Genomic DNA, 25,005 nt, shown 5'->3' with positions numbered 1-25,005 from the left:
GAAAACCAGAAACAGCAGCACGAGCGCGCGGTCTTGATTTCAGCTGGCCTAACCAATCAGCAGCGCGGATGCTTGGGCGTACGCAGAGGTGAACTGACCAATCAGGAGGCGCGTAGCTGGGGCCGCTTGTGTCCGTTGCCTGGTCACCTCTTCCTCCTCAGCGCCTGTGCTCAGAGCGGGTCAGCAGACTGTCCCAGAGCCCCGAAGATCCCCTCAGTGTGGCCAGGGACATGGTGAAGCTGCGGACCAGGTGCCTGCTCGTGGGTGAGTGTTAGCTTCAACAGTTAGCTCTGTGCCCCGGTGTACCATGGGAGTTCCATGGGAGTACCCTGGCTGGACCACAGTGAGATGTGTGTTTGCAGGAGAGGCGGCCGTGGGGAAAAGCGCCCTGGGCCACATGTTTCAGAGCGAGGGCTCACTCTTCCAGAGGAACTACAGCATGGTGAGCTCCTCCTGCTCCTTCACCCTCATGACTGTCCCCTTGTCCTTAACTTCACAGGAGCTTTGAGCAGCTGCAACGTCCAGGTACCAATCTCAAGGTTCCTCGAGTCTAGCCGGAGGAGGAGACTAATGTGCATGTTTTGGCTTGATGGCAAAGCACCCAGAGGAACCTACACTGACACACAGAGAATATTTGACTGTGGACAGAAAGGGTCCAGGAACCGAACCTGGGACTTTCTTGCTACAGTATGTGGCTCTTCTGGGACTTTAATGGGCGGTTACTTGGACTTTACTGGGACATTACTGGGACATTACTGGGACTTTACCAGGCTGTTACTGGGACATTACTGGGACATTACTAGGCCTTTACTGGGCCGTTACTTGGACTTTACTGGGACTTTACTGGGACTTTACCAGGCTGTTACTGGGACATTACTGGGACATTACTAGGCCTTTACAGGGCCGTTACTGGGACTTTACTGGGCTGTTACTTGGACTTTACTGGGACTTTACTGGGACTTAACTGGGCTGTTACGTGGACTTTACTGGGACTTTACTGGGACTTTACCAGGCTGTTACTGGGACATTACTGGGACTTTACTGGGACATTACTGGGACATTACTAGGCCTTTACTTGGCCGTTACTGGGACTTTACTGGGACTTTACCAGGCTGTTACTGGGACATTACTGGGACATTACTGTGACATTACTGGGACTTTACTGGGACTTTACTGGGCTGTTACTTGGACTTTACTGGGACATTACTGGGACTTTACTGGGACTTTACTGGGACTTTACTGGGCTGTTACTTGGACTTTACTGGGACTTTACTGGGACATTACTGGGACTTTACTGGGCTGTTACTTGGACTTTACTGGGACTTTACTGGGACATTACTGGGACTTTACTGGGCTGTTACTTGGACTTTACTGGGACTTTACTGGGACTTTACTGGGCTGTTACTTGGACTTTACTGGGACTTTACTGGGACTTTACCAGGCTGTTACTGGGACTTTACTGGGACATTACTGGGACTTTACTGGGCCGTTACTGGGACTTTACTGGGACTTTACTGGGACTTTACTGGGCTGTTACTTTGACTTTACTGGGACTTTACCAGGCTGTTACTGGGACTTTACTGGGACATTACTGGGACTTTACTGGGCCGTTACTGGGACTTTACTGGGACTTTACTGGGCTGTTACTGGGACTTTACTGGGACTTTACTAGGCCTTTACTGGGCCGTTACTGGGACTTTACTGGGACTTTACTGGGCTGTTACTGGGACATTACTGGGCCGTTATTGGGACTTTAATTGGCTGTTACTGGGACTTTACTGGGACTTAACTGGGCAGTTATTGGGACTTTACTGGGCTGTTACTGGGACTTTACTGGGCCGTTACTGGGACTTTCATGGGCTGTTATTGAGGCTTTTCTGGGCCGTTACTGGGCTGTTACTGGGCCGTTACTGGAACTTTACTGGGACTTAAACGGGCTGTTACTGGGCCTTTAATGGGCTGTTACCAGGCCTTTACTGGGCCGTTACTGGGACTTTACTGGGACTTTACTGGGCTGTTACTGGGCCTTTACTGGGCCTTTACTGGGCCGTTACTGGGACTTTACTGGGCCTTTACTGGGCCGTTACTGGGACTTTACTGGGCCTTTACTGGGCTGTTACTTGGACTTTACTGGGCTGTTACTGGGACACTACTGGGCTGTTACTGGGACTTTACTGGGACATTACTGGGACTTTACTTGGCTGTTACTGGGACTTTACTGGGCCGTTACTGGGACGTCACTGGGACTTTACTTGGCTGTTATTGGGACTTTAATGGGCTGTTACTGGGACTTTACTGGGCTGTTACCAGGCCTTTACTGGGCCGTTACTGGGACTTTACTGGGCTATTACCAGGCCGTTACTGGGCCTTAACTGGGCTGTTACTGGGCCTTTACTGGGCCGTTACTGGGCCTTTACTGGGCTGTTACTTGGACTTTACTGGGCCTTTACTGGGCTGTTACTTGGACTTTACTGGGCCATTACTGGGACTTTACTAGGCCTTTACTGGGCTGTTACTGGGACTTTACTGGGCTGTTACTGGGACATTACTGGGCCGTTATTGGGACTTTAATTGGCTGTTACTGGGACTTTACTGGGACTTTACTGGGACTTTCATGGGCTGTTATTAAGGCTTTACTGGGCCGTTACTGGGCCGTTACTGGGCCGTTACCGGGCTGTTACCGGGCTGTTACTGGGACTTTACTGGGACAATACTGGGCTGTTTCTGGGACTTTACTGGGCTGTTACTGGGACATTACTGGGACAATACTGGGCTGTTTCTGGGACTTTAATGGGCTGTTACTGGGCCCCAATGGGCTGTTACTGGGCCTTTAATGGGCTGTTATTGGGACTTTACTGGGCCGTTACTGGGACTTCAATGGGCTGTTACTGGGCCTTTAATGGGCTATTACTGGGCCTTTAATGGGCTGTTACTGGGGCTTGACTGGGCTGTTACTGGGCCTTTGATGGTTTGTTACTGGGACATTACTGGGACATAACTGGGACTTTACTGGGCTGTTTCTGGGACGTTCCTGGGACATTACTGGGACTTTACTGGGACATTACTGGGACTTTACTGGGACATTACTGGGACTTTACTGGGCTGTTACTGGGACATTACTGGGACACTACTGGGCTGTTACTGGGACATTACTGGGACTTTACTGGGCTGTTACTGGGACTTTACTGGGACTTTACTTGGCTGTTATTGGGACGTTAATGGGCTGTTACTGGGACTTTACTGGGCCATTACTGGGACTTTACTGAGACTTCACTGGGCTGTTACTGGGACTTTACTCTGCTGTTATTGGGACTTTAATGGGCTGTTACTGGGACTTTACTGGGCTGTTACTGGGACTTTACTGGGCCGTTACTGGGACTTTCATGGGCTGTTATTGAGGCTTTACTGGGCCGTTACTGGGCTGTTACTGGGCCGTTACTGGGCTGTTACCGGGCCGTTACTGGAACTTTACTGGGACTTTAATGGGCTGTTACTGGGCCGTTAATGGGCTGTTACTGGGGCTTGACTGGGCTGTTACTGGGCCTTTAATGGGCTGTTATTGGGACTTTACTGGGCCGTTACTGGGTCGTTGCTGGGCCGTTACTGGGCCTTTACTGGAACTTTACTTGGACTTTACTCTGGGCCTTTAATGGGCTGTTGCTGGGCCTTTACTGGGCTGGGCCGTTACTGGGACATTACTGGAACTTTACTGGGACTTTACTGGGCCTTTAATGGGCTGTTACTGGGGCTTTACTGGGCTGTTGCTGGTTACTGGGACTTTACTGGGCCAGTCCCCGTGAAACAAAATCACATTTTCAGAGGCTTTTTTTCTGGAAATTATGATATTTGATATAGTAAATTTCTGAATAAAACCAAAGACAGCCCTTAGTCTGGACCTGCGCAGCCACTGAGCTGTGCCAAAGATGCCCCAAGAGGATATTGGTGACATCACTGCATCGTTACTATGGTAACCACACACGTGCACTTGACACAGTCACCTGTCCGAGCCCTGATGAAGCTTCCTGACTTGGTGGGGAGATCTCCAGCTGCGTGTTGTTGGATTTATGATGTCTCAGAACATTCATCAGGAAAGCCTTTATTTAAACATGGCTAGATAAGATCAAATTGCCAACGTGTTTCGGCTCTAGGCCTTCCTGCCTCTGTACAGCTATAAGCTCACAGCATTGGTCACATGTCCCAAGTGGGTTGGTCCAAGGTGGGTGTGTTCCTTGTCACCTGGTTTTTAGAATACAAAACATTAAAATATGTAAAATACACTATTCTGTACATTCTTTACAAAACCATAAAGAGAAATGTGAATAATTATTAAATCCATACATTTTACAAAAATACCGACAAATCTAATTCTCCACTGAGGCCTGGCTTTAAGGGTATAAATCCAAAAGGATTCCCTTTGAAGGAGTTTTTTTTATCTGTCCCCTCCTCTGATAGTCTCTTGTATTTGCTCTAAGCCACAAATTTTAAGGCTTTTGCAATTCCCATGGTGGACATCTTTATAATGCATGGCCATCGGATACAGGGGGTTGCTAGTTCTTATTGCTTGTTTGTGTTCTGCTAGTCTGTTTTTCAGGTTGCGTTTTGTTCTGCCAACATAAAATTGACCGCAGGGACATTCAAGTCCATATACAACATAGGTAGTGTTGCAGTTGATGATAGTTTTAATGTTGTAAGTCTGACCTGATGTTATATCCTTGAAGATGTTAGTTCTTTGTATATTTTCACAAAAAGAACAATTACCACATCGATAGCAACCAGCTTTAGTGCTGAGCCATGTCTTTTGTTTTATTGGTGAAAGATGACTGTGAACCAGCTGATGACCAAGAGTCGGGGCTTTCCTAAAACTAATAGCGGGGGTCTCTGGGAGAGCATCTCTCAGTGTGCTGTCACTTCTTAAAATGCTCCAATTTTGTTTGATTATCTGTTTCATTTTGTTAACTTCTGTACTGTGTTCTGTCACAAAAAACACTTGGTTTCTGTTGTCATTTTGTTTTGTTTTTTGAATCAGTAAGTCTTCTCTATTGGAGCTTTTAGCTCTGTTTTAGGCCGAAGACACATTACGGTTGGAACATTTTCTCTCTTTAAATCTCATATCCTGAGCATTTATTTTAAAATTCGAATCAATGTCACAGATGCGCCTTAGCCGTTGGAACTGACCAAAAGGAATATTCTCTAGTAGCCATGGAGGGTGGAAACCATCAGCTTTTAAGATAGTATTCCGGTCAGAGGATTTCCGAAAAATTGTGCTATGTAGATTTCCATCAGGGTCTTTCAAAATGTTTAAATCAAGAAAGTTAATTTCTGTTGACGAGTAGTCTACGCTGAGTTTTAGATGATTATTAGTGCTATTCAAAAAAGAATGAAATTCCAGCAGCTCTTGCTCAGACCCTGACCACAATAGAAGCACGTCATCAATATATCGGCCCCACCACAAAATGTTATCACGAAATCTATTTAGTTCAGAATACACACATTTTTCTTCCCAGAAACCCATGTACAAGTCAGCAAAGTTAGGTGCGAAGCTTTGTGGCTTAGAGCAAATACAAGAGACTATCAGAGGAGGGGACAGACGAAAAAAAGTCCTTCAAAGGAAATGCTTTTGGATTTATACCCTTAAAGCTATGGAGTACCCTGGCCTCAGTGGAGAATTAGATTTGTCGGTATTTTTGTAAAATGTATGGATTTAATAATTATTCACATTTCTCTTTATGGTTTTGTAAAGAATGTACAGAATAGTGTATTTTACATATTTTAATGTATTGTATTCTATAAACCAACCCACTTGGGACATGTGACCAATGCTGTGAGCTTATAGCTGTACAGAGGCAGGAAGGCCTAGAGCCGAAACGCGATCTTATCTAGCCATGTTTAAATAAAGGCTTTTTATTATCTCTACTTTTGAACGGCCTCAGTTTGTTTGATTTTTTGCTGAAACGGATCCCTGCACTGAAGAGCACCCAAAAGACCAAATTTGTACAACTTTTTTACATCCAAGTAGCACTCCAGCCTCCCAATTTTTTCAACAGCAGCAAGTCTAATTTTATGCTTTTTAATGCCATTTAAATGCTCAAATACAATTTTTTTTAATGCCACCAATGCAAACAAATCTGTGCATATTTGATTTCCTAATATTTGCAAACATTCCATAACACATTCTCTACTTGTGTTGCAGACGGCTGGTGTGGAGCTCTTCACCAAATGTGTCACCCTCCCACAGACTGGAGACAGTGTGGTGAGTTCAGGCGAGCCGCGGCAGGAGGATCGGGGACATAAATATGACGGGGAAAACGTATTGGGATTCAAAGCTGGATTTAAATCAGGCAATAATCCTATATAGAAAAATCCCTCTGGAAAAAACTGTTCAATATATTGTAAATTCCAAGACTGGAAAGTTCGGAGTCTGTCGGAGCAACGAAAGAGGGGATGTTGTTGTGAGAGCAGAGGGAAGCTAGTGTTTTAAGTTTCACAAAAAAAGACAGTGACTGAAATTAGGACGAAATATCTGAGTCCACAAAATGATCACTTCCTTCTGGTTTGCACTGCCCCCCCTCAGGAACTGTACCTGGTGGACTGTCCGGGGAAGGAGCTGCTGGCTGAGGCCTGTGAGAAAATGGTGAGGTCCAACTTCACGAAGTTTATGTCCGCGGCTCACATTGGGCATCGCTTCTGTTCTGCAACAGTACAGGGATGGGTGCTTCGATTCGGTACTTTAACAATACTTGGTTTTCGATACCAATACCTGAACTATATGTTTTTTTTTTCCAATACCAGTCATCTACAACCTGAAAAACAGAACAATAATGTGTGGAAGATCTACAAATTTACTATGTCAGGTTCATCTCCAATGTCAACAAATGTGTGGGAAAAATGAGGAATCATTTGGGGGAAAATTGGGAAAAATTGTAGAAATAATAAGGAATTGTTTTGGGGGAAAAGGGGGCATAAAGTGAGGGGGAAAATATGGAAAGAAATGGAAAAGAATTATTTTATATCAGTATTGAAAACGAGAAAAAAATTAGTGGAAAAAAATTGGGGCAAAAATTAGGGGAAAAAAATTGAAAAATGGGGCAAACAGAACCCGCCTTCTTTCTGACCTGCATGATGACTGGTCATTTCCATCATTGTTTCCCAAATTGTTTAAAGGTATATTAATCTTAGTGTATGCAAACGTCTGACTTTGTAAAAAGTAACAAAAACATTTCTCATTCTTCTGACATTTAGCAAATAGATTTTTTTTTTCAATTCTAATTAAAAAAGAAGTTAATTGTGGCTTCATGTCTGCATGCTTTTTGTAAAGTGCATGTAAACATCTGGTTCCCGGTGTGTGTGCGGTGTCTGAGTGTGGGATCCTTTGCTCTTCAGTGGACCGGGCCCTGGCTGCTGTGCCTGGTGTTTGACCTGAGCAGTGAGCAGTCCTTCCTCAGCTGTCCTCGCTGGCTGGAGAAGGTGCAGGCCCACAGTCTGGACGGCACAGTGTCAGGTGAATGTCCATCATGGTCTACGGGCTGTCTCACTGTCCATCATCTGAAGAAGGTTCTGTGTTCCTCCACGGATCGTAGGTGTCCTAGTGGGCAACAAGTGCGACCTGTCGGAGCGGAGGGCCGTGCAGTCCGAGGCGGCGCGAGAATGGGCCCAGGCCAATGGCTTGGAGTACTTCGAAACATCTGCAGTGAGTAACAGGGTTTGAACATGTTTACCACTGACAACATGGCCTTACAAAATCTATTATTGGTGAATTTATTTGGTGAAGGCAATTCTTAATGTGTTCTAAGCTGAGGTTACATGTTCATGGCCGATAGTTTACAACCTCGCCGGCCAAAGTGTCCGGCAAAATAAAAGTCAGACAGAGTCAAACAGAACCTCTGGTTCTAAAATGTGTTCTCAAGCCACCAATGGACAAGGGTTGAAAATGAGCCGTTTTGCTCGAACACTTGAAGCTGCCCTCAGCCAAGTCTTTTTCGTTTGTATTGTCAGTAGGTGTCAGTCGTGAACCCTGAAGTCAAAGAGTGAGAGTCAATGGTGAACTCTCTGATCAGTGCACTGTTTCGACAGGCTCACCCCAAGGTTCTGTTCTCTCACCCCTGTTGTTTATATTGTACACTAGCATGTGTCAGAGTGACCATGAAAACAGAATCATCTTAAAACACGCAGATGACTCAGTTATTGTAAGTCTACTTCACAAAAATGAAAGTCAGCATGGCCCAGTTGTTGAGGATTTTGTCAAATGGTGTGATGAGTCTTATCTTCTCTTGAACGTTGCAAAAACAAAAGATATGATCATCGACTTTAGGAAGAGCGCTCTCCCACATGTTGTAACATATATAAAGGCACAACAAGTGGAGTGTGTGGAGTCCTACAAGTATCTTGGAACAATTATTGATTGCAAACTGAATTTTAATGAAAACTGTGCTGCTGTTTGTAAAAAGGGTCACCGGCGACTGTATTGTCTTCGGAAACTGTCCTTCTTTCATGTAGATAAAACTGTGATGACACTTTTCTATCGGGCATTCATCGAAGCGACCCTAGCTTTTTGCCTGGTCGCCTGGTACAGGAGCTCTTCTGTTAGAAACAAAAACGCCTTGAATCAGCTTGTCAAGTGGTCATGTAAAGTCATCGGCCTCAGACCAGTTTGGACTTTCTGCATGATAGACAGTTAGAGAGGACGGCACGAAGCATCGCAAAAGACACTGAGCATCCTTTGCACTCAGAGTTTCGATTGCTTCCGTCTGGGCGTCGGTTTTTGATGCCAATGAGCCACACAAACCGTTTTAAGAAAAGCTTTGTTCCCGCTGCCCTTTCCTTTATGAACAAGTCGGGATCAAATTGCCCCTGACAGGGTTTTTTTTTTTATCTTTGTTACTGTCAAGTGGCTTAAATTTCAGTTGTTTTTGTTTTAATGTGTCGACTAGTTCTCAGAATTGCAAAACGAATTTACCCACGGGTACAAATAAATGAACCTAACCTAACCTAACCTGCTCTGCCCCCTCTCCACTCCCCAGGCTTTCCCTCACACCCAGCCCCTCCTCCCCTGCACACCTTATGATGGATTCAATGAGGCGCGGAAATCTCATTCATTTTATGTGCAATCTACATCTGTGTTTGTTGGCATTTAGAACATAATACTTTTATTTAGAACAAAGTTTGCAGTGCTGAGTTTTCATTTCCTGCCTCACAGCCGGCTCCTGCTGGTGCACGTAACAGTAAAGGAGGAAAAAGATGGCCGCTCAGATGCTTCTTCTGTAAACTTCTGTCATAATGCTAAACTCTGACTGTGTGAGCCGCTGACTGTTCAAACACTGACATGGTGCGAGGGCAGGTGAGGGGTGTGTCGGGGGTGAGGCAGTTCCCTCTGCTTCTGTGGGACAAAGTTATCTCGCTGTTTTGAAGGTCTTAACGTGATAATATCCATAACCAGACACATGCACAGCCACTGCAGCTTCTGTACGCAGCCACAAGAGGATCAAAACTTCATGTGTTCAAGTTTCCATACCCAGGCACACACACAGCTATAGAATGTGCATGTACGTCTTTGAAGTTATCCTTTTGCAATTACATGACCAATCATGCCATTAATAGCACGAGCCCTACAGTTAGCAGCACTGACAAGTCAACAGCAGCTTATTCCTGAAATACAGTGCCTCTCGTAAGTATTCATACACCTTGAACTTTTGCACATTTTGTCATGTTGACAACCCTAAACATAAAGATTTTATTTTGATTTTTTTACTGAACGTTCACACACAAGTAACAGACAACTGTGAAGTGAAAGCGAAATGATACATGATTCTGTTATTTTTAAAAAAATAGAAAAGTGAAAAGTGGGGCGTGCATAAGTATTCATACAGCATTTTCTGAGTGCATTAAATTGCCTTTATAACATTCCTAATGACTCCAGAATGTTCACACATTGGCCTAACGGTTAAATAGAGGCCACCTGTGTGTAATCTACTCTCAGTATAATTTCAGCTGTTCTTTTAGGCCCTTAGAGCTGTGGTCGGAGTGTATTGGTCACTAAACAACATCATGAAGGCCAAGGAGCACCAGAGAGGTCAGGGATAAAGCTGTGGAGAAGTTTAAAGCAGCATTAAGTTATACAAAGATTTCCCAAGATTTAAACATCTCCCGGAGCAACTACTGTTCAATCCATCATTCAGAAATGGAAAGAGTAAAGCACCACTGAGAACTTACCAAGACACGGCTGTTCACGTAAACTAACAAACTGAACAAGGAGAGCACTGGTAAGAAATGCAACCAAGTGCCCCAAGATAACTCTGGAGGAGCTGAAGTCCTGCCGCTGAGCTGGGGGAATCTGTACATGGGACAACTATAAGTCGTACTCTACACAAATCTGGCCTTCATGGACGAGTGGAAGAAGAAAGCCATTATTGAAAGGAGGCCATAAGAAATCCCGTTTGAAGTTTGCTAGAAGTCATATGGAGGACACAGCTCCATGTGGAAGAAGGAGCTTTGGTCAGATGAGAGAAAAATGTAACTTTTTGGCCCAAATGCAAAACGTTATGTATGGAGCAAACCTAACACTGCTCATCGTCCTGAGTGCACCATCCCCAGTGTCAAATATACGGGGGGGGCATCATGCTGTGGGGCTGGGGAGACTGTAAGAATAGTTGGGAAGATGGATGGAGCCAAATACAGAAACATTTTGGAGGAAAACCTGCTGGAGTCAGCAAGAGAACTGAGGCTGGGGTGGAGATTCACCTTCCAGCAGGACAATGACCCGGAGCACAAAGATAAATCTACAATGGAATGGTTCAATAAAAACATATTAATGTGTTAGAATGGCCCAGTCAAAGTCCTGACCTAAATCCTATTGAAAATCTGTGGAATAATCTGAAAACTGCTGTTCACAAACGCTCTCCTTCTAATGTGACAGAGCTTGAGTTGTTTTTTAAAGATGAATGGGCTAAAATGTCAGTCTCTACATGTGCAAATCTTGTAGAGTCAAACCCCAAAAGACTTGTGCCGTTATTAGAGCAAAAGGGGGTTCCACAAAGTATTCATTCATGCTGTATGAATACTTATGCACGCCCCACTTTTCACTTTTCTATTTTTTGAAAAATAACAGAATCATGTATCATTTTGCTTTCACTTCACAGTTGTCTGTTACTTGTGTGTGAACGTTCAGTAAAAAAATCCAAATAAAATCTCTATGTTTAGGGTTGTAAACATGACAAAATGTGCAAAAGTTCAAGGTGTATGAATACTTACGAGAGGCACTGTAACTGAGAATGCGACGCAAAGAGATGAGTCATTTATGAAAGCATCCATTGTTACATTCCATCCAGAAACCCTAAAACACAATTGACCCTGGAGCGTTGTAGAGGCCACCCTGGCCACCCTTACAACTTGGGTCACTACAAGGTCAAATGTTAAGTTGTAATGCACCTTTCTGAGCAGGATTCCGTTCACAGTGCACATTAAGCAGAAATATGACCAGAAGAGAAAACGCTGCTGTTTCCAGAGCACATTGAACAGAGCATGAATGGGGGTAAGTGGCTCCATGAACCTTTGTGTTGTGTGTTGCAGAAGGAGCTGGACACCTGCATGGCCCCTCTGCTGAGTTTGGCCCAGACCTTTCTGTCGCTCTACAGACAGAGCTGTGAGAAGACCCAGAGCCTGAGCAGCTGAAGGTAGGGTGACCACCGGTCCCGCGGCGGGTTCTACTGCACAGCCATGTAGACCTGCCTCTGAATGGGCTGGATATGCCAAACAATCCAACTATTGCTAGTCCTACCACACAGTTAGCATCACAATTGAAACACAGCCTTATCAGTTAGTTTGATATTACTTCCTCTGGTACTCCATGTCCACAACAAATTGTCTTCCTTTTTGAACAGTCTGAGGTGGTCACCCTAGCTACACGCTACAAAATACATCATTTATTTGACAGTATCAATACCACACACTCCTAAAACGATTTATTGTGTTTTTTGTATTTAGCTAAACCATTTCTGAATTAAAATAATATCCAAAATACCCACGTGTCTGTATGGAATCCCTGACGGCGATACTTTAGGTAAACTCTAGGTGGGGCTGTTGCACACTGTTAGGTACTTTTACCATCAGATATTCTTAAACACATTTTCTGCAGCTTGTCAGACGGAAACAAAGCATTTAAAGGTGCATGATGCAACTTTTTTATGCGAAAAAGTGTTCTAGTGCATATTTGATGTGTCACTGACCCAGCTTGCTGCCTTTGCTCCAGGACCAATTTTATTTCAGGTTTTTAAGGTTTTCGGTAGGTTTTCTAGATGGAGTGTATACGTCACCATGGACACCGATGAAAGCCGACCAGGAACCCTGAAAACAATTGGTCCTGGAGCATCCTAGGCCACCAGGATGGAAAGTAAATGCGCAATGTGCCACCCAAACAGCCGCAGGGTCACAAAAAGGTCAAATACTAATGTGAACTTTTTTCCCCCCCATAAAAAGTTGCATAATGCAGCTTTAACCACATGTCAGCAGATACCCACAGAACTAACGTTACAGACATGTGACAACAAAGGCACAGCAGAGTCAGTCACACTAATATCAACTTTATTTCCCACATAAAAAGTTGCATAATTCACCTTTTCAACACTTTTTCATTTAAATCAAATAGATTTTTGTCCAGCCCTACTTTAGAGTACTTTTGAGTACTTTTGAAAACTTTTGAGTACTTTTGAGAAGTTTTGAGTACTTTTGAGAACTTCTCCCATCGGCACATTCTTCTGTCGAGAGCCGACTGTCACCTTATGAAATACTTGTTCAAGCGGAAACTGAGATGAGTGCAGAAATGAGGAAGACAGTGGCAGCCGGCGAGAGAGGGAGGAGCACCTTACCCTCCACCCCTCCACCCCATCCCGGAGAGAGCACCCGACTGCGAGCACCCATCACCCTGTCAGCGCGCGCCCGGGAAACAGCAACAGAGCAGCATGCAGGCCATCAAGTGTGTGGTGGTGGGCGACGGGTGAGTTTACTCCACACTTACTTTGACACCCCCGTCCTCTCCCCTGGAGCGGCGGGGACAGACCGAGCCCGTACAAAGTGTGCACCTTTAACCGGAGCGCTGATATGGGCCGAGGGCGAGCAGGCTGCGAGCAGGCTGCGACACGCTGGGAAATGTGAAGACCCACTCCAGCTGCTTCAAGAACGGACACGTTTTTCTTTCTGAGCAGATGGAAAGGAGATTCTTTCAGAGCTTGTTTTAAAGTTGTTTCGTGGATCGGAAAAAGCTGTTTTTGCGGTCGGACAGGCCTGGCTGACTTTATGAGGAAATGCAAAAGAAGAAGTGTCTCTGTTTGAGTGTTGACAGCAGCAGCAGGAAGTGTGCGGTCTGAGCTGAGCGCTGCAGTCAGAGGAGCGCCCGTGTGAGCGCCCGTGTGAGCGCCCGTGTGAGCGCCCGTGCTCGTGTGAGCGCCCGTGTGAATATGTGAGCCACTCAAATGTTGCACTTTACTTCAGGGACCTGCAGAATCAGTCACCGGCCAACTGAATCACACTTTGAATGATCTTAATTACTTTGCAAAGTCTACAAGTACAGACATAGAATTAAACTCTCGACAGGAAATAGCCAGCCTTGCCGTGGCTAATATGGCGGCCATTTTGTGATTTGTGTCTGATTAGCCACATTCTAATTTAAGTAAAGTAAACACACATTTTACTTCAAAAAGAGAAAAATCTGATACATTGGTATTTTAATACCAAAAACACGACAAGGCTGGACTCATTTATAAAGATGTACAGTAAACTGTGGAGTGACTAAATATATGTATTTAGTACTCATTTTAAGTAACTGTATTCTGGTACAGTTACACTTTTATTTGAGAGTATTTAGAATACAGTAACTTTCCTAAAATCAATCAAACTCAATCATTACATTTTAGCTTTAAATTGCACTTTTTTATCAAGAAAATGATGACCTGTTTTTCTTCCTAAAATGAAGTAAAGATTTAAAACATATTATACAATACATTATCCATTATACGCCATATTCAAAGTATTCAATCTACAATACTCTGATTTGACAAAGTGAGAAAACACATTTTAAGGCAAGTATTCATTATTGTGTCTGAGTACAGTGCTAAAGTATTTTTACACTGTATGGATATATCCATCATTAGACAAAAGTTCAAAGATGGCTGTTGATGTTCATGTGTAAAGCCGTGTGAAAGGCCATGCCGGGGCGTTTGCATGAAGGCGCTGCAGTAAAGGCGGTCGGCGTGAGTCACTGAGTGCTGCGTTCTGCGTTGCCTGGGGACACGTTTAAACTTCTGACAGATTTATTTCAACGCGGTGCCAAGAGTTCTGTCGTGCTCTCTGTTCACTAGAGTTAGCCTCAGGTTTTCGGGGAAAGAGAGACAACGCTGCAGAACCTCCTGCAGATTGACTTGCACAGACATTTTCTGACAGACCTTCTGATTGGAGGTCATATTTTATTTTCTGGGTGTCACGCCTCAACCAACCCTTTCTCCGCAGCCAAGTATTCCTGTCTTCATTGAACCGCGCCTCTAATTACTAAGACTCTTTATACCAGCCAGGATCATTCAGCACTGTTTGTCTGAGCCATAGACATAATGTATTTGTTTATTAGGATCCCCGTTAGCTGTGCCCTTGGGCCAATCAACAACTACAAACAGGCTCTGTTTCAGGAATACAGCATAGAAAAATCTTAGATCAAAGTCCATCCTCATTTTGTTTAACTTCATATTATCACCAGTATGATTCACTACACTCCATAGTAATGTATAGCTGACAGTTTATACTCCTTAAATAGAGAGGATTTGTCACAAAGGGTAAAATGTCACATTGCTTTTTATAGCCATACTAGAGGGCGCTGTGTGCAGTGAAACTGTAGTGACTTTTAACCCAAGCCCCTTTAATTAAACACCTTTATTTAGGCTTGGAACCTTAAAGGAACAGGCCACCGTTCTTCCATACTGAGATCTGTTCTTACCTGAGCCTGGACGAGTTGATGCGTACCTGTCTGGTCTTTGTGCCCGTGGAAGAGCGTGGTCGCTTCTAGCTTCACCCCGTTTGGAGCCATAGGAATACACTGGGAGAGGCCAAATGCTAACAACATCTTTGGTCTTTGTGCGGGACTGAGGGCACGCACAAAGACCAGACAGGTACACATAAACTCATCTAAGCTCAGGTAAGAACATATCTCAGTATGGAAAAATGGCGGCCGGTTCCTTTAAAACGAGCTAATTCCCACAATAAAATGTTTTTTGAGGTAATAATTGTGCAGAATTATGAGAATTGTTGTGAAGAGTCCTATCTCTAGCGAGGTGTGCCAATTCAACAAGTAGCCTGAGGGCTTACATTGTTGGTAAAGCGTACACAGGGGTTAGTTGTTATACAGACTGAGGGGTTAGTTGTTATACAGACTGAGGGGTTAGTTGTCATACAGACTGAGGGGTTAGTTGTCATACAGACTGAGGGGTTAGTTGTCATACCGACTGAGGGGTTAGTTGTCATACAGACTGAGGGGTTAGTTGTCATACAGACTGAGGGGTTAGTTGTCATACCGACTGAGGGGTTAGTTGTCATACCGACTGAGGGGCTAGTTGTCACGTGGGGCATAAATGGTGGGAAATGTTTATTCTTTTGTGTAATATTATGAATATGTTTTGATCAGTGTATTTGAACATAAGCTTTTATGTTTGGGGCGTTTCACGCAGTTAGTGTTCTGAACACATCTGGCGTTGCTTTGTGACTGGTTTTAAACTTATGTTGTCCTTTTATCCCAAAAGGCAAAATAAGTTACAAAGGTTTATAACATTTTTATGTAAACATCAAAAACTCCATTAAAATCAATAGTGACGACCAACCCCAAGCCCTGCCCTGTGCCCCCGGGGCACACTGTCACGGTCCATTTCCTTATGTTTTCTGTTGGTCTCTCCTTATTCTGTTGCAGCACATCAGCATGTCAGGGATATGAACAAGAACATTGGGGCTGGTTGTCACATTATTTGTTATAGCTACACTAGGGGGTGCTGTGACTTCATGTCGTTATTGAACATTAAGTTTAATCTCTTGATCCTCATGCTTCCATTCACACAAAAGACATTGAAATGAAGCAGACATTTGTCTTTTTTGGGATGTTTGGCCAATTTTTCAACAGTATTTAGACATTTAGTATGTCTAATATCAAGCTAAAAGCTGCAGACGGTCAGCTGGGGCCGGTCGTCTCTGGTGGCTTAGGGGTTGGTTGTCATGAACACATTAATGTAATCCTTAGCATTTGTTGAGCACATTTTATTCAGCATTGGGTGAAAGGACAGGGGGGGAGAGAGAAGTGACAGAAGCGTGGTGGTGCCTGACGTGGAATCTGGATCTAGATCTCAAAGGGAAGTAACGGGACAGGAAGAGCAGGGCCTCCTGAGGATCCACTCGGAGTCACGTGACACGCTTATGCATAAAGCCCATTGGTCGAAATTCATTTCAAAGAGCCGTTCATGAGACTGGCTCTTTAAAAAAAAAAAAATCCATCAGCTGGATATCTCATAACAACAGGCACACCTTTGGTATAAATGATCAAAAATGACAACGGGGCTGATGTGTGGCTTTGAAAAAAAGGGTGTGAATGAAATCTTGTGCCACAATGAATGAAAAACTGACGGATCTTTTTCAGCGCTGAAAGCTGTCCCTTGTGTGGCTGACTCACTGGCTCTCACCGGGGGTTATTTTGTTGTCAAATTGACTGAAAGAAAGATCTGACACCATGGTTGAGGCGGTGATCCAGGCCTGTCTCTGTGTCTGCCCCATAACCTAACCCCATTAGTAATTACCTAACCCCACAACCAAACCCCATAACCTAACCCCATAACCTAACCCCTTGACCTAACCCCACAACCAAACCCCACAACCAAACCCCATAACCTAACCCCATAACCTAACCCCATAACCAAACCCCATGACCTAACCCCATAACCGAACCCCATGACCTAACCCCATACCCTAACCCCATACCCTAACCCCATACCCTAACCCAATGAATGAAATACAGTCTGAATGTACTTCCTGTTTCTTCTCGTGTTCCAGAGCCGTGGGTAAGACCTGCCTCCTCATCAGCTACACCACCAACGCCTTCCCCGGGGAGTACATCCCCACTGTGTGAGTCATCCTCTGCACCCGACAATCTCTGCACCCTCTACTGTCACACCCATCATCATCATCCTCTGCACCCTCTACTGTCACACCCATCATCATCATCATCATCATCATCATCCTCTACACCCTCTACTAGGGCTGCTTGTTATTGAAAAAATAATTATCACAATTATTTTTGTCATAATTAAAATCATGATTATTCAAACGATTCTTTGTTGCCTTTAAACATTTTATTTATATATTTATTAATTTAAAAAACTATGCTGAATATTTTCTGTTTTCTGAACAGTAAGATAAGTCCAAATGATTTCAAGTATGCCTCGATTAAGGAGAGATCTCTTTTTTTTACACCTGCCCCCTGCTGGCCAGCCCTCACACCTGCGCAAGTAAACTGAGCAGTGCGGCCTGATGACATCATCACACAGAGCACCCGACACTCTCTGCACCCTCTACTGTCACACCCATCATCATCATCCTCTGCACCCTCTACTGTCACACCCATCATCATCATCCTCTGCACCCTCTACTGTCACACCCATAATCATCATCCTCTGTACCCTCTACTGTCACACCCATCATCATCATCATCCTCTGCGCCCTCTACTGTCACACCCATCATCATCCTCTGCACCCTCTACTGTCACACCCATCATCATCATCCTCTGCACCCTCTACTGTCACACCCATAATCATCATCCTCTGTACCCTCTACTGTCACACCCATCATCATCATCATCCTCTGCACCCTCTACTGTCACACCCATCATCATCCTCTGCTCCCTCTACTGTCACACCCATCATCATCATCCTCTGCACCCTCTACTGTCACACCCATCATCATCATCCTCTGCACCCTCTACTGTCACACCCATCATCATTCTCATCTGCACCCTCTACTGTCATACCCATCATCACCCTCTGCACCCTCTACTGTCACACCCATCATCATCATTCTCTGCACCCTCTACTGTCACATCCATCATCATCCTCTGCACCCTCTACTGTCACACCCATCATCATTCTCTGCACCCTCTACTGTGACACCCATCATCATCATCATTCTCTGCACCCTCTACTGTCACACCCATCATCATCATCCTCTGCACCCTCTACCGTCACACCCATCATCATCATCCTCCTCTGCACCCTCTACTGTCACACCCATCATCATCATCCTCTGCACCCTCTACTGTCACACCCATCATCATCATCATCCTCTGCACCCTCTACTGTCACACCCATCATCATCATCCTCTGCACCCTCTACTGTCACACCCATCATCATCATCCTCTGCACCCTCTACTGTCACACCCATCATCATCATCCTCTGCACCCTCTACTGTCACACCCATCATCATCATCCTCTGCGCCCTCTACTGTCACACCCATCATCATCATCCTCTGCGCCCTCTACTGTCACACCCATCATCATCATCCTCTGCGCCCTCTACTGTCACACCCATCATCATCATCCTCTGCACCCTCTACTGTCACACCCATCATCATCACCCTCTGCGCCCTCTACTGTCACACCCATCATCATCACCCTCTGCGCCCTCTACTGTCACACCCATCATCATCATCCTCTGCACCCTCTACTGTCACACCCATCATCATCATCCTCTGCGCCCTCTACTGTCACACCCATCATCATCATCCTTTGCGCCCTCTACTGTCACACCCATCATCATCATCCTCTGCACCCTCTACTGTCACACCCATCATCATCATCCTCTGCGCCCTCTACTGTCACACCCATCATCATCATCCTTTGCGCCCTCTACTGTCACACCCATCATCATCATCCTCTGCACCCTCTACTGTCACACCCATCATCATCATCCTCTGCACCCTCTACTGTCACACCCATCATCATTCTCCTCTGCACCCTCTACTGTCACACCCATCATTCTCCTCTGCACCCTCTACTGTCACACCCATCATCATCATCCTCTGCACCCTCTACTGTCACACCCATCATCATCATCCTCTGCACCCTCTACTGTCAAACCCATCATCATCATCCTCTGCACCCTCTACTGTCACACCCATCATCATCACCCTCTGCACCCTCTACTGTCACACCCATCATCATCATCCTCTGCACCCTCTACTGTCACACCCATCATCATCACCCACTGCACCCTCTACTGTCACACCCATCATCATCATCCTCTGCACCCTCTACTGTCACACCCATCATCATCATCCTCTGCGCCCTCTACTGTCACACCCATCATCATCATCCTCTGCACCCTCTACTGTCACACCCATCATCATCACCCTCTGCGCCCTCTACTGTCACACCCATCATCATCATCCTCTGCGCCCTCTACTGTCACACCCATCATCATCATCCTCTGCGCCCTCTACTGTTACACCCATCATCATCATCCTCTGCACCCTCTACTGTCACACCCATCATCATCACCCTCTGCGCCCTCTACTGTCACATCCATCATCATCATCCTCTGCGCCCTCTACTGTCACACCCATCATCATCATCCTCTGCGCCCTCTACTGTCACACCCATCATCATCATCCTCTGCACCCTCTACTGTCACACCCATCATCATCACCCACTGCACCCTCTACTGTCACACCCATCATCATCATCCTCTGCACCCTCTACTGTCACACCCATCATCATCATCCTCTGCGCCCTCTACTGTCACACCCATCATCATCATCCTCTGCGCCCTCTACTGTCACACCCATCATCATCATCCTCTGCACCCTCTACTGTCACACCCATCATCATCATCCTCTGCGCCCTCTACTGTCACACCCATCATCATCATCCTTTGCGCCCTCTACTGTCACACCCATCATCATCATCCTCTGCACCCTCTACTGTCACACCCATCATCATCACCCTCTGCGCCCTCTACTGTCACACCCATCATCATCATCCTCTGCGCCCTCTACTGTCACACCCATCATCATCATCCTCTGCGCCCTCTACTGTCACACCCATCATCATCATCCTCTGCACCCTCTACTGTCACACCCATCATCATCACCCTCTGCGCCCTCTACTGTCACATCCATCATCATCATCCTCTGCGCCCTCTACTGTCACACCCATCATCATCATCCTCTGCGCCCTCTACTGTCACACCCATCATCATCATCCTCTGCACCCTCTACTGTCACACCCATCATCATCACCCTCTGCGCCCTCTACTGTCACACCCATCATCATCACCCTCTGCGCCCTCTACTGTCACACCCATCATCATCACCCTCTGCGCCCTCTACTGTCACACCCATCATCATCACCCTCTGCGCCCTCTACTGTCACACCCATCATCATCACCCTCTGCGCCCTCTACTGTCACACCCATCATCATCACCCTCTGCGCCCTCTACTGTCACACCCATCATCATCACCCTCTGCGCCCTCTACTGTCACACCCATCATCATCACCCTCTGCGCCCTCTACTGTCACACCCATCATCATCACCCTCTGCGCCCTCTACTGTCACACCCATCATCATCACCCTCTGCGCCCTCTACTGTCACACCCATCATCATCACCCTCTGCGCCCTCTACTGTCACATCCATCATCATCATCCTCTGCGCCCTCTACTGTCACATCCATCATCATCATCCTCTGCGCCCTCTACTGTCACACCCATCATCATCACCCTCTGCGCCCTCTACTGTCACACTCTTTCCTGGCCACCCGTCCACTCCTGCCTTTTGTTTCTGTTCAAAAGCAGGACCATCTGGAACTTTGCAAACAGCCAATCACATCTCCAAAGTTTTATATCAATCCAATCTCAGACCACGTTGTCACGAAGGGAAGACCGAATCAACCACAAGGAAAATATTTTCTGAAAGATGCACTATGCAACGTTTTATGTAAAAATAAAAGTTATGTTCATACGGATTTGACCTTTCAGTGAACCAGTGGATGCTTGGGTGGAGCAATTGTTTTTCCTCAGCTGATTGAATAGTCTCCATGGTTTGATACAGTAACTTTCCATTCCAAAAACCTACAAGAAATCCTAAAAAAAAAACTTGAAGTACATCTGAGCCTGAAGCATCCTAGGAGCCAAGCTAGCCCCCCGTGCTTGGGAAGAATGTACCCACTTCATCTTCTCGGAGAGGATTTTAGAGGAGTCACCCCTGATCCCAGATACACGTGTTTGTAAAGAATAGTTGAAGATTAAGCGCCCGATGTGTGATAACGAGCCCGGACTCTGTGCAGGTTCGATAACTACTCTGCCAATGTGATGGTGGACAGCAAGCCGGTGAACCTGGGACTCTGGGATACGGCGGGACAGGAGGACTACGACAGGCTGCGGCCCCTGTCCTACCCACAGACGGTGACACCCACACACACAACTCCAAACGCCCAATGTCCACACTGTTCCATATGGAGGGGTTGGTTACTTTAAAGTGATAGTCTGTAAGATGGCAGAGTGAGGAGAGAGTGAAATTAGTGAGAGTAAACAGTCATGTTCCTCCTCCTCCTGTAAGGGCTGGATATCCTTGATTTTTTTTTTAAATTATTGTAAGGTCAAATTATTTTTGCCCCATTAAAGGGTGAAAAAATCCGCCTGATGCATGACATTTGCACCATATTATGATTCGTTGATGTTGTGTATGGTCAACCCAAAGAGTCAATATGTGACGAAAAGGGGTTTACCTTTTTTGTGCCTTTTTCGTCGCATTATGACTAAAAAAGTTTAAAATAAGTTATAGTCCCTTTAAACCGGAAAAAGGGTTAGGTTCTACTGGTATGTAAAAAAAAATTAAAGTATCAAAAGCAGGAACAGAAAAGAATCTTCTGTCTTTAGATCCAAGTTTTGATGCTGTTGGTCCAGGGACAGCATTAAAGGAACTTGGTTGATTCAGCTCAAATAAATGAGCTCCCCTATTTTTTCTATTGCCCATTTTTATTACTAATATACCCCACTCTCCCAATTTTCTTCCCCATATTTCACACAGTTCATGACATTCATTTATTCATTTATATGGGGATATATGGGGACTATACAGAGTTTAAAAATGTTAAAATGAAGTATTTTCCTCTCCTACATGTTCCTCCATGTCCTAATGTGTAGACTGAGCTCAGACCTGTTCACCACAACTGCCTCTAAAATCCTGCACTGTCAAAAAGGTGTTACTTCGGGTCTGAAGTGCCGTCATGCACAAGCTTAATATAGAAGCTGCAGTTGCACGTATGACCTGAGGTGGCAGTAGTGAGTATATAAATGGCTAACTTGCATCAAGTCTCTTTAATATTACTTACATTACGTCAGACCCAAGCGCACAATTATTCGCATTCTAGTACATTTGTAAAACATTTAAACAGATTATCACCATAGACCTGCGTTTTTGTCACATTTATATTGTTTTTTTGTGGTGTTTTCGTCTCTTTTTGGTCACTTTTTTGTTGCATTACTGTTGCTTTTCCCTTATGTGTTGTGTGTGAAGCTGACTGACCCAGCTGTCTTCCACAGGACGTGTTCCTCATCTGCTTCTCCCTGGTGAGCCCGGCCTCGTATGAGAACGTCCGAGCTAAGGTACAGCGTCAGCAGAGCCGAGGCCAGTGTCTGAGGCTAATCTAACGTGGTCCTGTGGTCCTGTGTCCTAGTGGTACCCGGAGGTGCGCCACCACTGCCCCTCCACGCCCATCATCCTGGTGGGCACCAAGCTGGATCTGAGGGACGAGAAGGACACCATCGAGAAGCTCAAGGAGAAGAAGCTGGCCCCCATCACCTACCCCCAGGGCCTGGCTCTGGCCAAGGAGATCGGTGAGTCCTTCCAGCAGGGGTGTCAAAGTGGTTTGGTGCGAGGGCCGAAATTCAGCCCCCACGGCGGGGGCCTCATAAATAACAGCTTACACTTATTGTGCTTCATCAGCCTGTGTCACATGTTTCTAAAAGTGCTACATGAAGTCATTATTATTCACTCCACATTCGATGGCAGTAAGTTACTATTGTAGCCACAGCCGCCCTGGGGCAGACTGACCACATGGCTATTATATTCTGTTTATATCCCATTGTTATATTTAAATCCTGTTATTATTATATCAGCGTCCTCTGCTGGACACGTGTGGAATTCTTTCCTTTATTAGTTTAAGCTGCCCCCTAGTGGCTAGAGTGAGCAAACTGGTTATTTCTTTAAAAATCCATAACTCTGCACAGGAAGGGGCTCGAGACATACTTTATTTTTTTGACATGCTCAGGAATTCATGCTCCTGTTAGCGGAGCCTCTGCTCAGCTGTGGACAGTGGGCGGAGCCTCTGCTCAGCTGTGGACAGTACAGTTTTGTAGGTCTTCGCTTTCAAACGAGGCGTTGCACTGTAAGCTCCAGTCCAGAAGCTTTTAGATTTGGGTAAAGCAGAGCTGGAGAAAATGGGCTCGGTAAAGGCGGGAGTTAAAGGAACAGGCCACAGTTCTTCCATGCTGTGATATGTTCTTACCTGAGCTTAGACGAGTTGATCCGTACCTGTCTGGTCTTTGTGCCCGTGGAAGAGCTTGGTCGCTTCTAGCTTCCCCCTTGTTTGGAGCTATAGGAATACACTGGGAGAGGCCAAATGCTAACAACATCTTTGGTCGTTTTGCGTGACTGAGCGCACGCACAAAGTCCAGGTTGTCTAAGCTAAGGTAAGAACATATTTCAGTATGGAAAAACGGTGGCCTGTTCCTTTAAGAGGTTTTTAATGTCACTGGCTGCTGTGACAGAAACACTGACCAATGGATTAATAATATATGAAAACATATTTTAGCGTATTTCATAGTCAGAAGCGGCGCACTCTGGACTTGAGCGTTGTATATGGTGGTTTGTGCACAGACGCAGTGAAGTACCTGGAGTGTTCGGCTCTGACCCAGCGCGGCCTGAAGACGGTGTTTGACGAGGCGATCCGAGCCGTGCTGTGCCCCCCGCCGGCCCGCAGCAAGGGCAAGAAGTGTACCCTGCTCTGAGCGGTCCGTCCTCCAGCTCCCCCAAACATCCCAACACTCACACACATGTCCAGTCTAATCTGCTGTGTTTCCTGTTGCAGACCGGAGGAGTCCATGCGGCTGACAGCGGGAGAACAAATGTATTATTTTCTTATAAAGTTGCTTGTTTCTTTTTTTTCCCTCTAAGGTCAAAGCCAAACGTTGACATATATTTGGTATAAAGTATTTATTCATATCAGCGCCGATAAAAGGAAAAGTATTAATCTGTGTTTAAAGGGGCCATTCTGCTGAACAATAAAGACTGATCAAAAGGGACAGCCCCGGCTCCACTTGTCCGCTCCTTTCTCTTTTCACTTTTCATACATTAGCGCAGCCTCCTCCTCCATCTGAGGCGAGGACAGCACTTCTCTCAAAGATCTGTAATGAAACTCTAGATCGGACATGGCGCTCGCTGACGTAGCAAACGTGGGGGCCACCATGTGACTGGCCGGAGAGGCTAACCTAGGGTGACCAGATTTTCCAACTTAGAAACTGGGACACAATCCGGGAATATACCGCAGGGCATTCAAATCATGAGCGTCTTTTCCTACGATGAATGTTAAAACTGTTAACGCCTCATGACATGCACCAGTCTGCATAGAGGACTTTAGATTTTTAATTACATTAAACTTGGTGTGATGTTCACATGGGCTAAAAACATTCTTTTTCAAGTAAACTGTTATTTTGGAGACTATTTTGGCCAAAAAACGGGACAACTGGGACAAAGACTGAGTAAAACTGGGAGAAATCCCTTGGGACCTGGGACAAAGGGGTTAAAAAATGGGTAAAGTGGGACATCTGGTCACCCTAGGCTAACCCCTATAGCAACCAGGAGCAACATTTTCATTGATCCAATGGCACAATGTGAGACTCATCGTTTGTGATTGGTTTATTACTTCTAAGTCTCGTGTCT

At 45.5% G+C, this 25,005-nt stretch overlaps 2 protein-coding genes across 3 annotated transcripts; both read left to right on the top strand.

Moving 5' to 3' along the window:
- The first annotated feature begins 25 nt into the window (after nucleotides 1-25).
- Nucleotides 26-11,978, top strand: ift27 (intraflagellar transport 27 homolog (Chlamydomonas)). Of its 2 annotated transcripts, none has more exons than XM_079554113.1 (7): nucleotides 26-264; nucleotides 363-442; nucleotides 6,191-6,250; nucleotides 6,572-6,631; nucleotides 7,381-7,498; nucleotides 7,578-7,687; nucleotides 11,563-11,978. In XM_079554113.1, exons 1-7 carry the CDS (start codon nucleotides 231-233, stop codon nucleotides 11,662-11,664), a joined length of 564 nt encoding a protein of 187 aa, XP_079410239.1. In that variant the 5' UTR covers nucleotides 26-230; the 3' UTR covers nucleotides 11,665-11,978. The 2 variants fall into 2 exon arrangements, with proteins under 2 accessions (XP_079410239.1, XP_079410240.1); XM_079554114.1 differs by having other exon boundaries at nucleotides 248-292; nucleotides 326-442.
- An 850-nt stretch (nucleotides 11,979-12,828) lies between these two features.
- On the top strand, nucleotides 12,829-24,730 carry LOC306961389 (ras-related C3 botulinum toxin substrate 2). The gene is made up of 8 exons (XM_079554112.1): nucleotides 12,829-12,985; nucleotides 17,062-17,133; nucleotides 21,350-21,467; nucleotides 22,608-22,670; nucleotides 22,742-22,901; nucleotides 23,944-24,077; nucleotides 24,155-24,659; nucleotides 24,696-24,730. Exons 1-6 carry the CDS (start codon nucleotides 12,951-12,953, stop codon nucleotides 24,072-24,074), a joined length of 579 nt encoding a protein of 192 aa, XP_079410238.1. The 5' UTR covers nucleotides 12,829-12,950; the 3' UTR covers nucleotides 24,075-24,077; nucleotides 24,155-24,659; nucleotides 24,696-24,730.
- The last annotated feature ends 275 nt before the right edge of the window (nucleotides 24,731-25,005 follow it).

Source organism: Gobius niger, assembly GCF_951799975.1.
Source record: "Gobius niger genome assembly, chromosome: 3".
Taxonomy (NCBI): domain Eukaryota; kingdom Metazoa; phylum Chordata; class Actinopteri; order Gobiiformes; family Gobiidae; genus Gobius; species Gobius niger.
This window is presented reverse-complemented; position numbering and strand designations above follow the sequence as displayed.

Coding starts and splice junctions, on each gene's coding strand:
- LOC306961389 (XM_079554112.1), top strand. CDS start 12,951: ATGCAGGCCATCAAGTGTGTGGTGGTGGGCGACGG. Junction 21,468..22,607: donor CCCTGTCCTACCCACAGACG/GTGACACCCACA, acceptor TGTCTTCCACAG/GACGTGTTCCTCATCTGCTT. Junction 22,902..23,943: donor GGCTCTGGCCAAGGAGATCG/GTGAGTCCTTCC, acceptor GTTTGTGCACAG/ACGCAGTGAAGTACCTGGAG.
- ift27 (XM_079554113.1), top strand. CDS start 231: ATGGTGAAGCTGCGGACCAGGTGCCTGCTCGTGG. Junction 265..362: donor GACCAGGTGCCTGCTCGTGG/GTGAGTGTTAGC, acceptor GTGTGTTTGCAG/GAGAGGCGGCCGTGGGGAAA. Junction 7,688..11,562: donor AGTACTTCGAAACATCTGCA/GTGAGTAACAGG, acceptor TGTGTGTTGCAG/AAGGAGCTGGACACCTGCAT.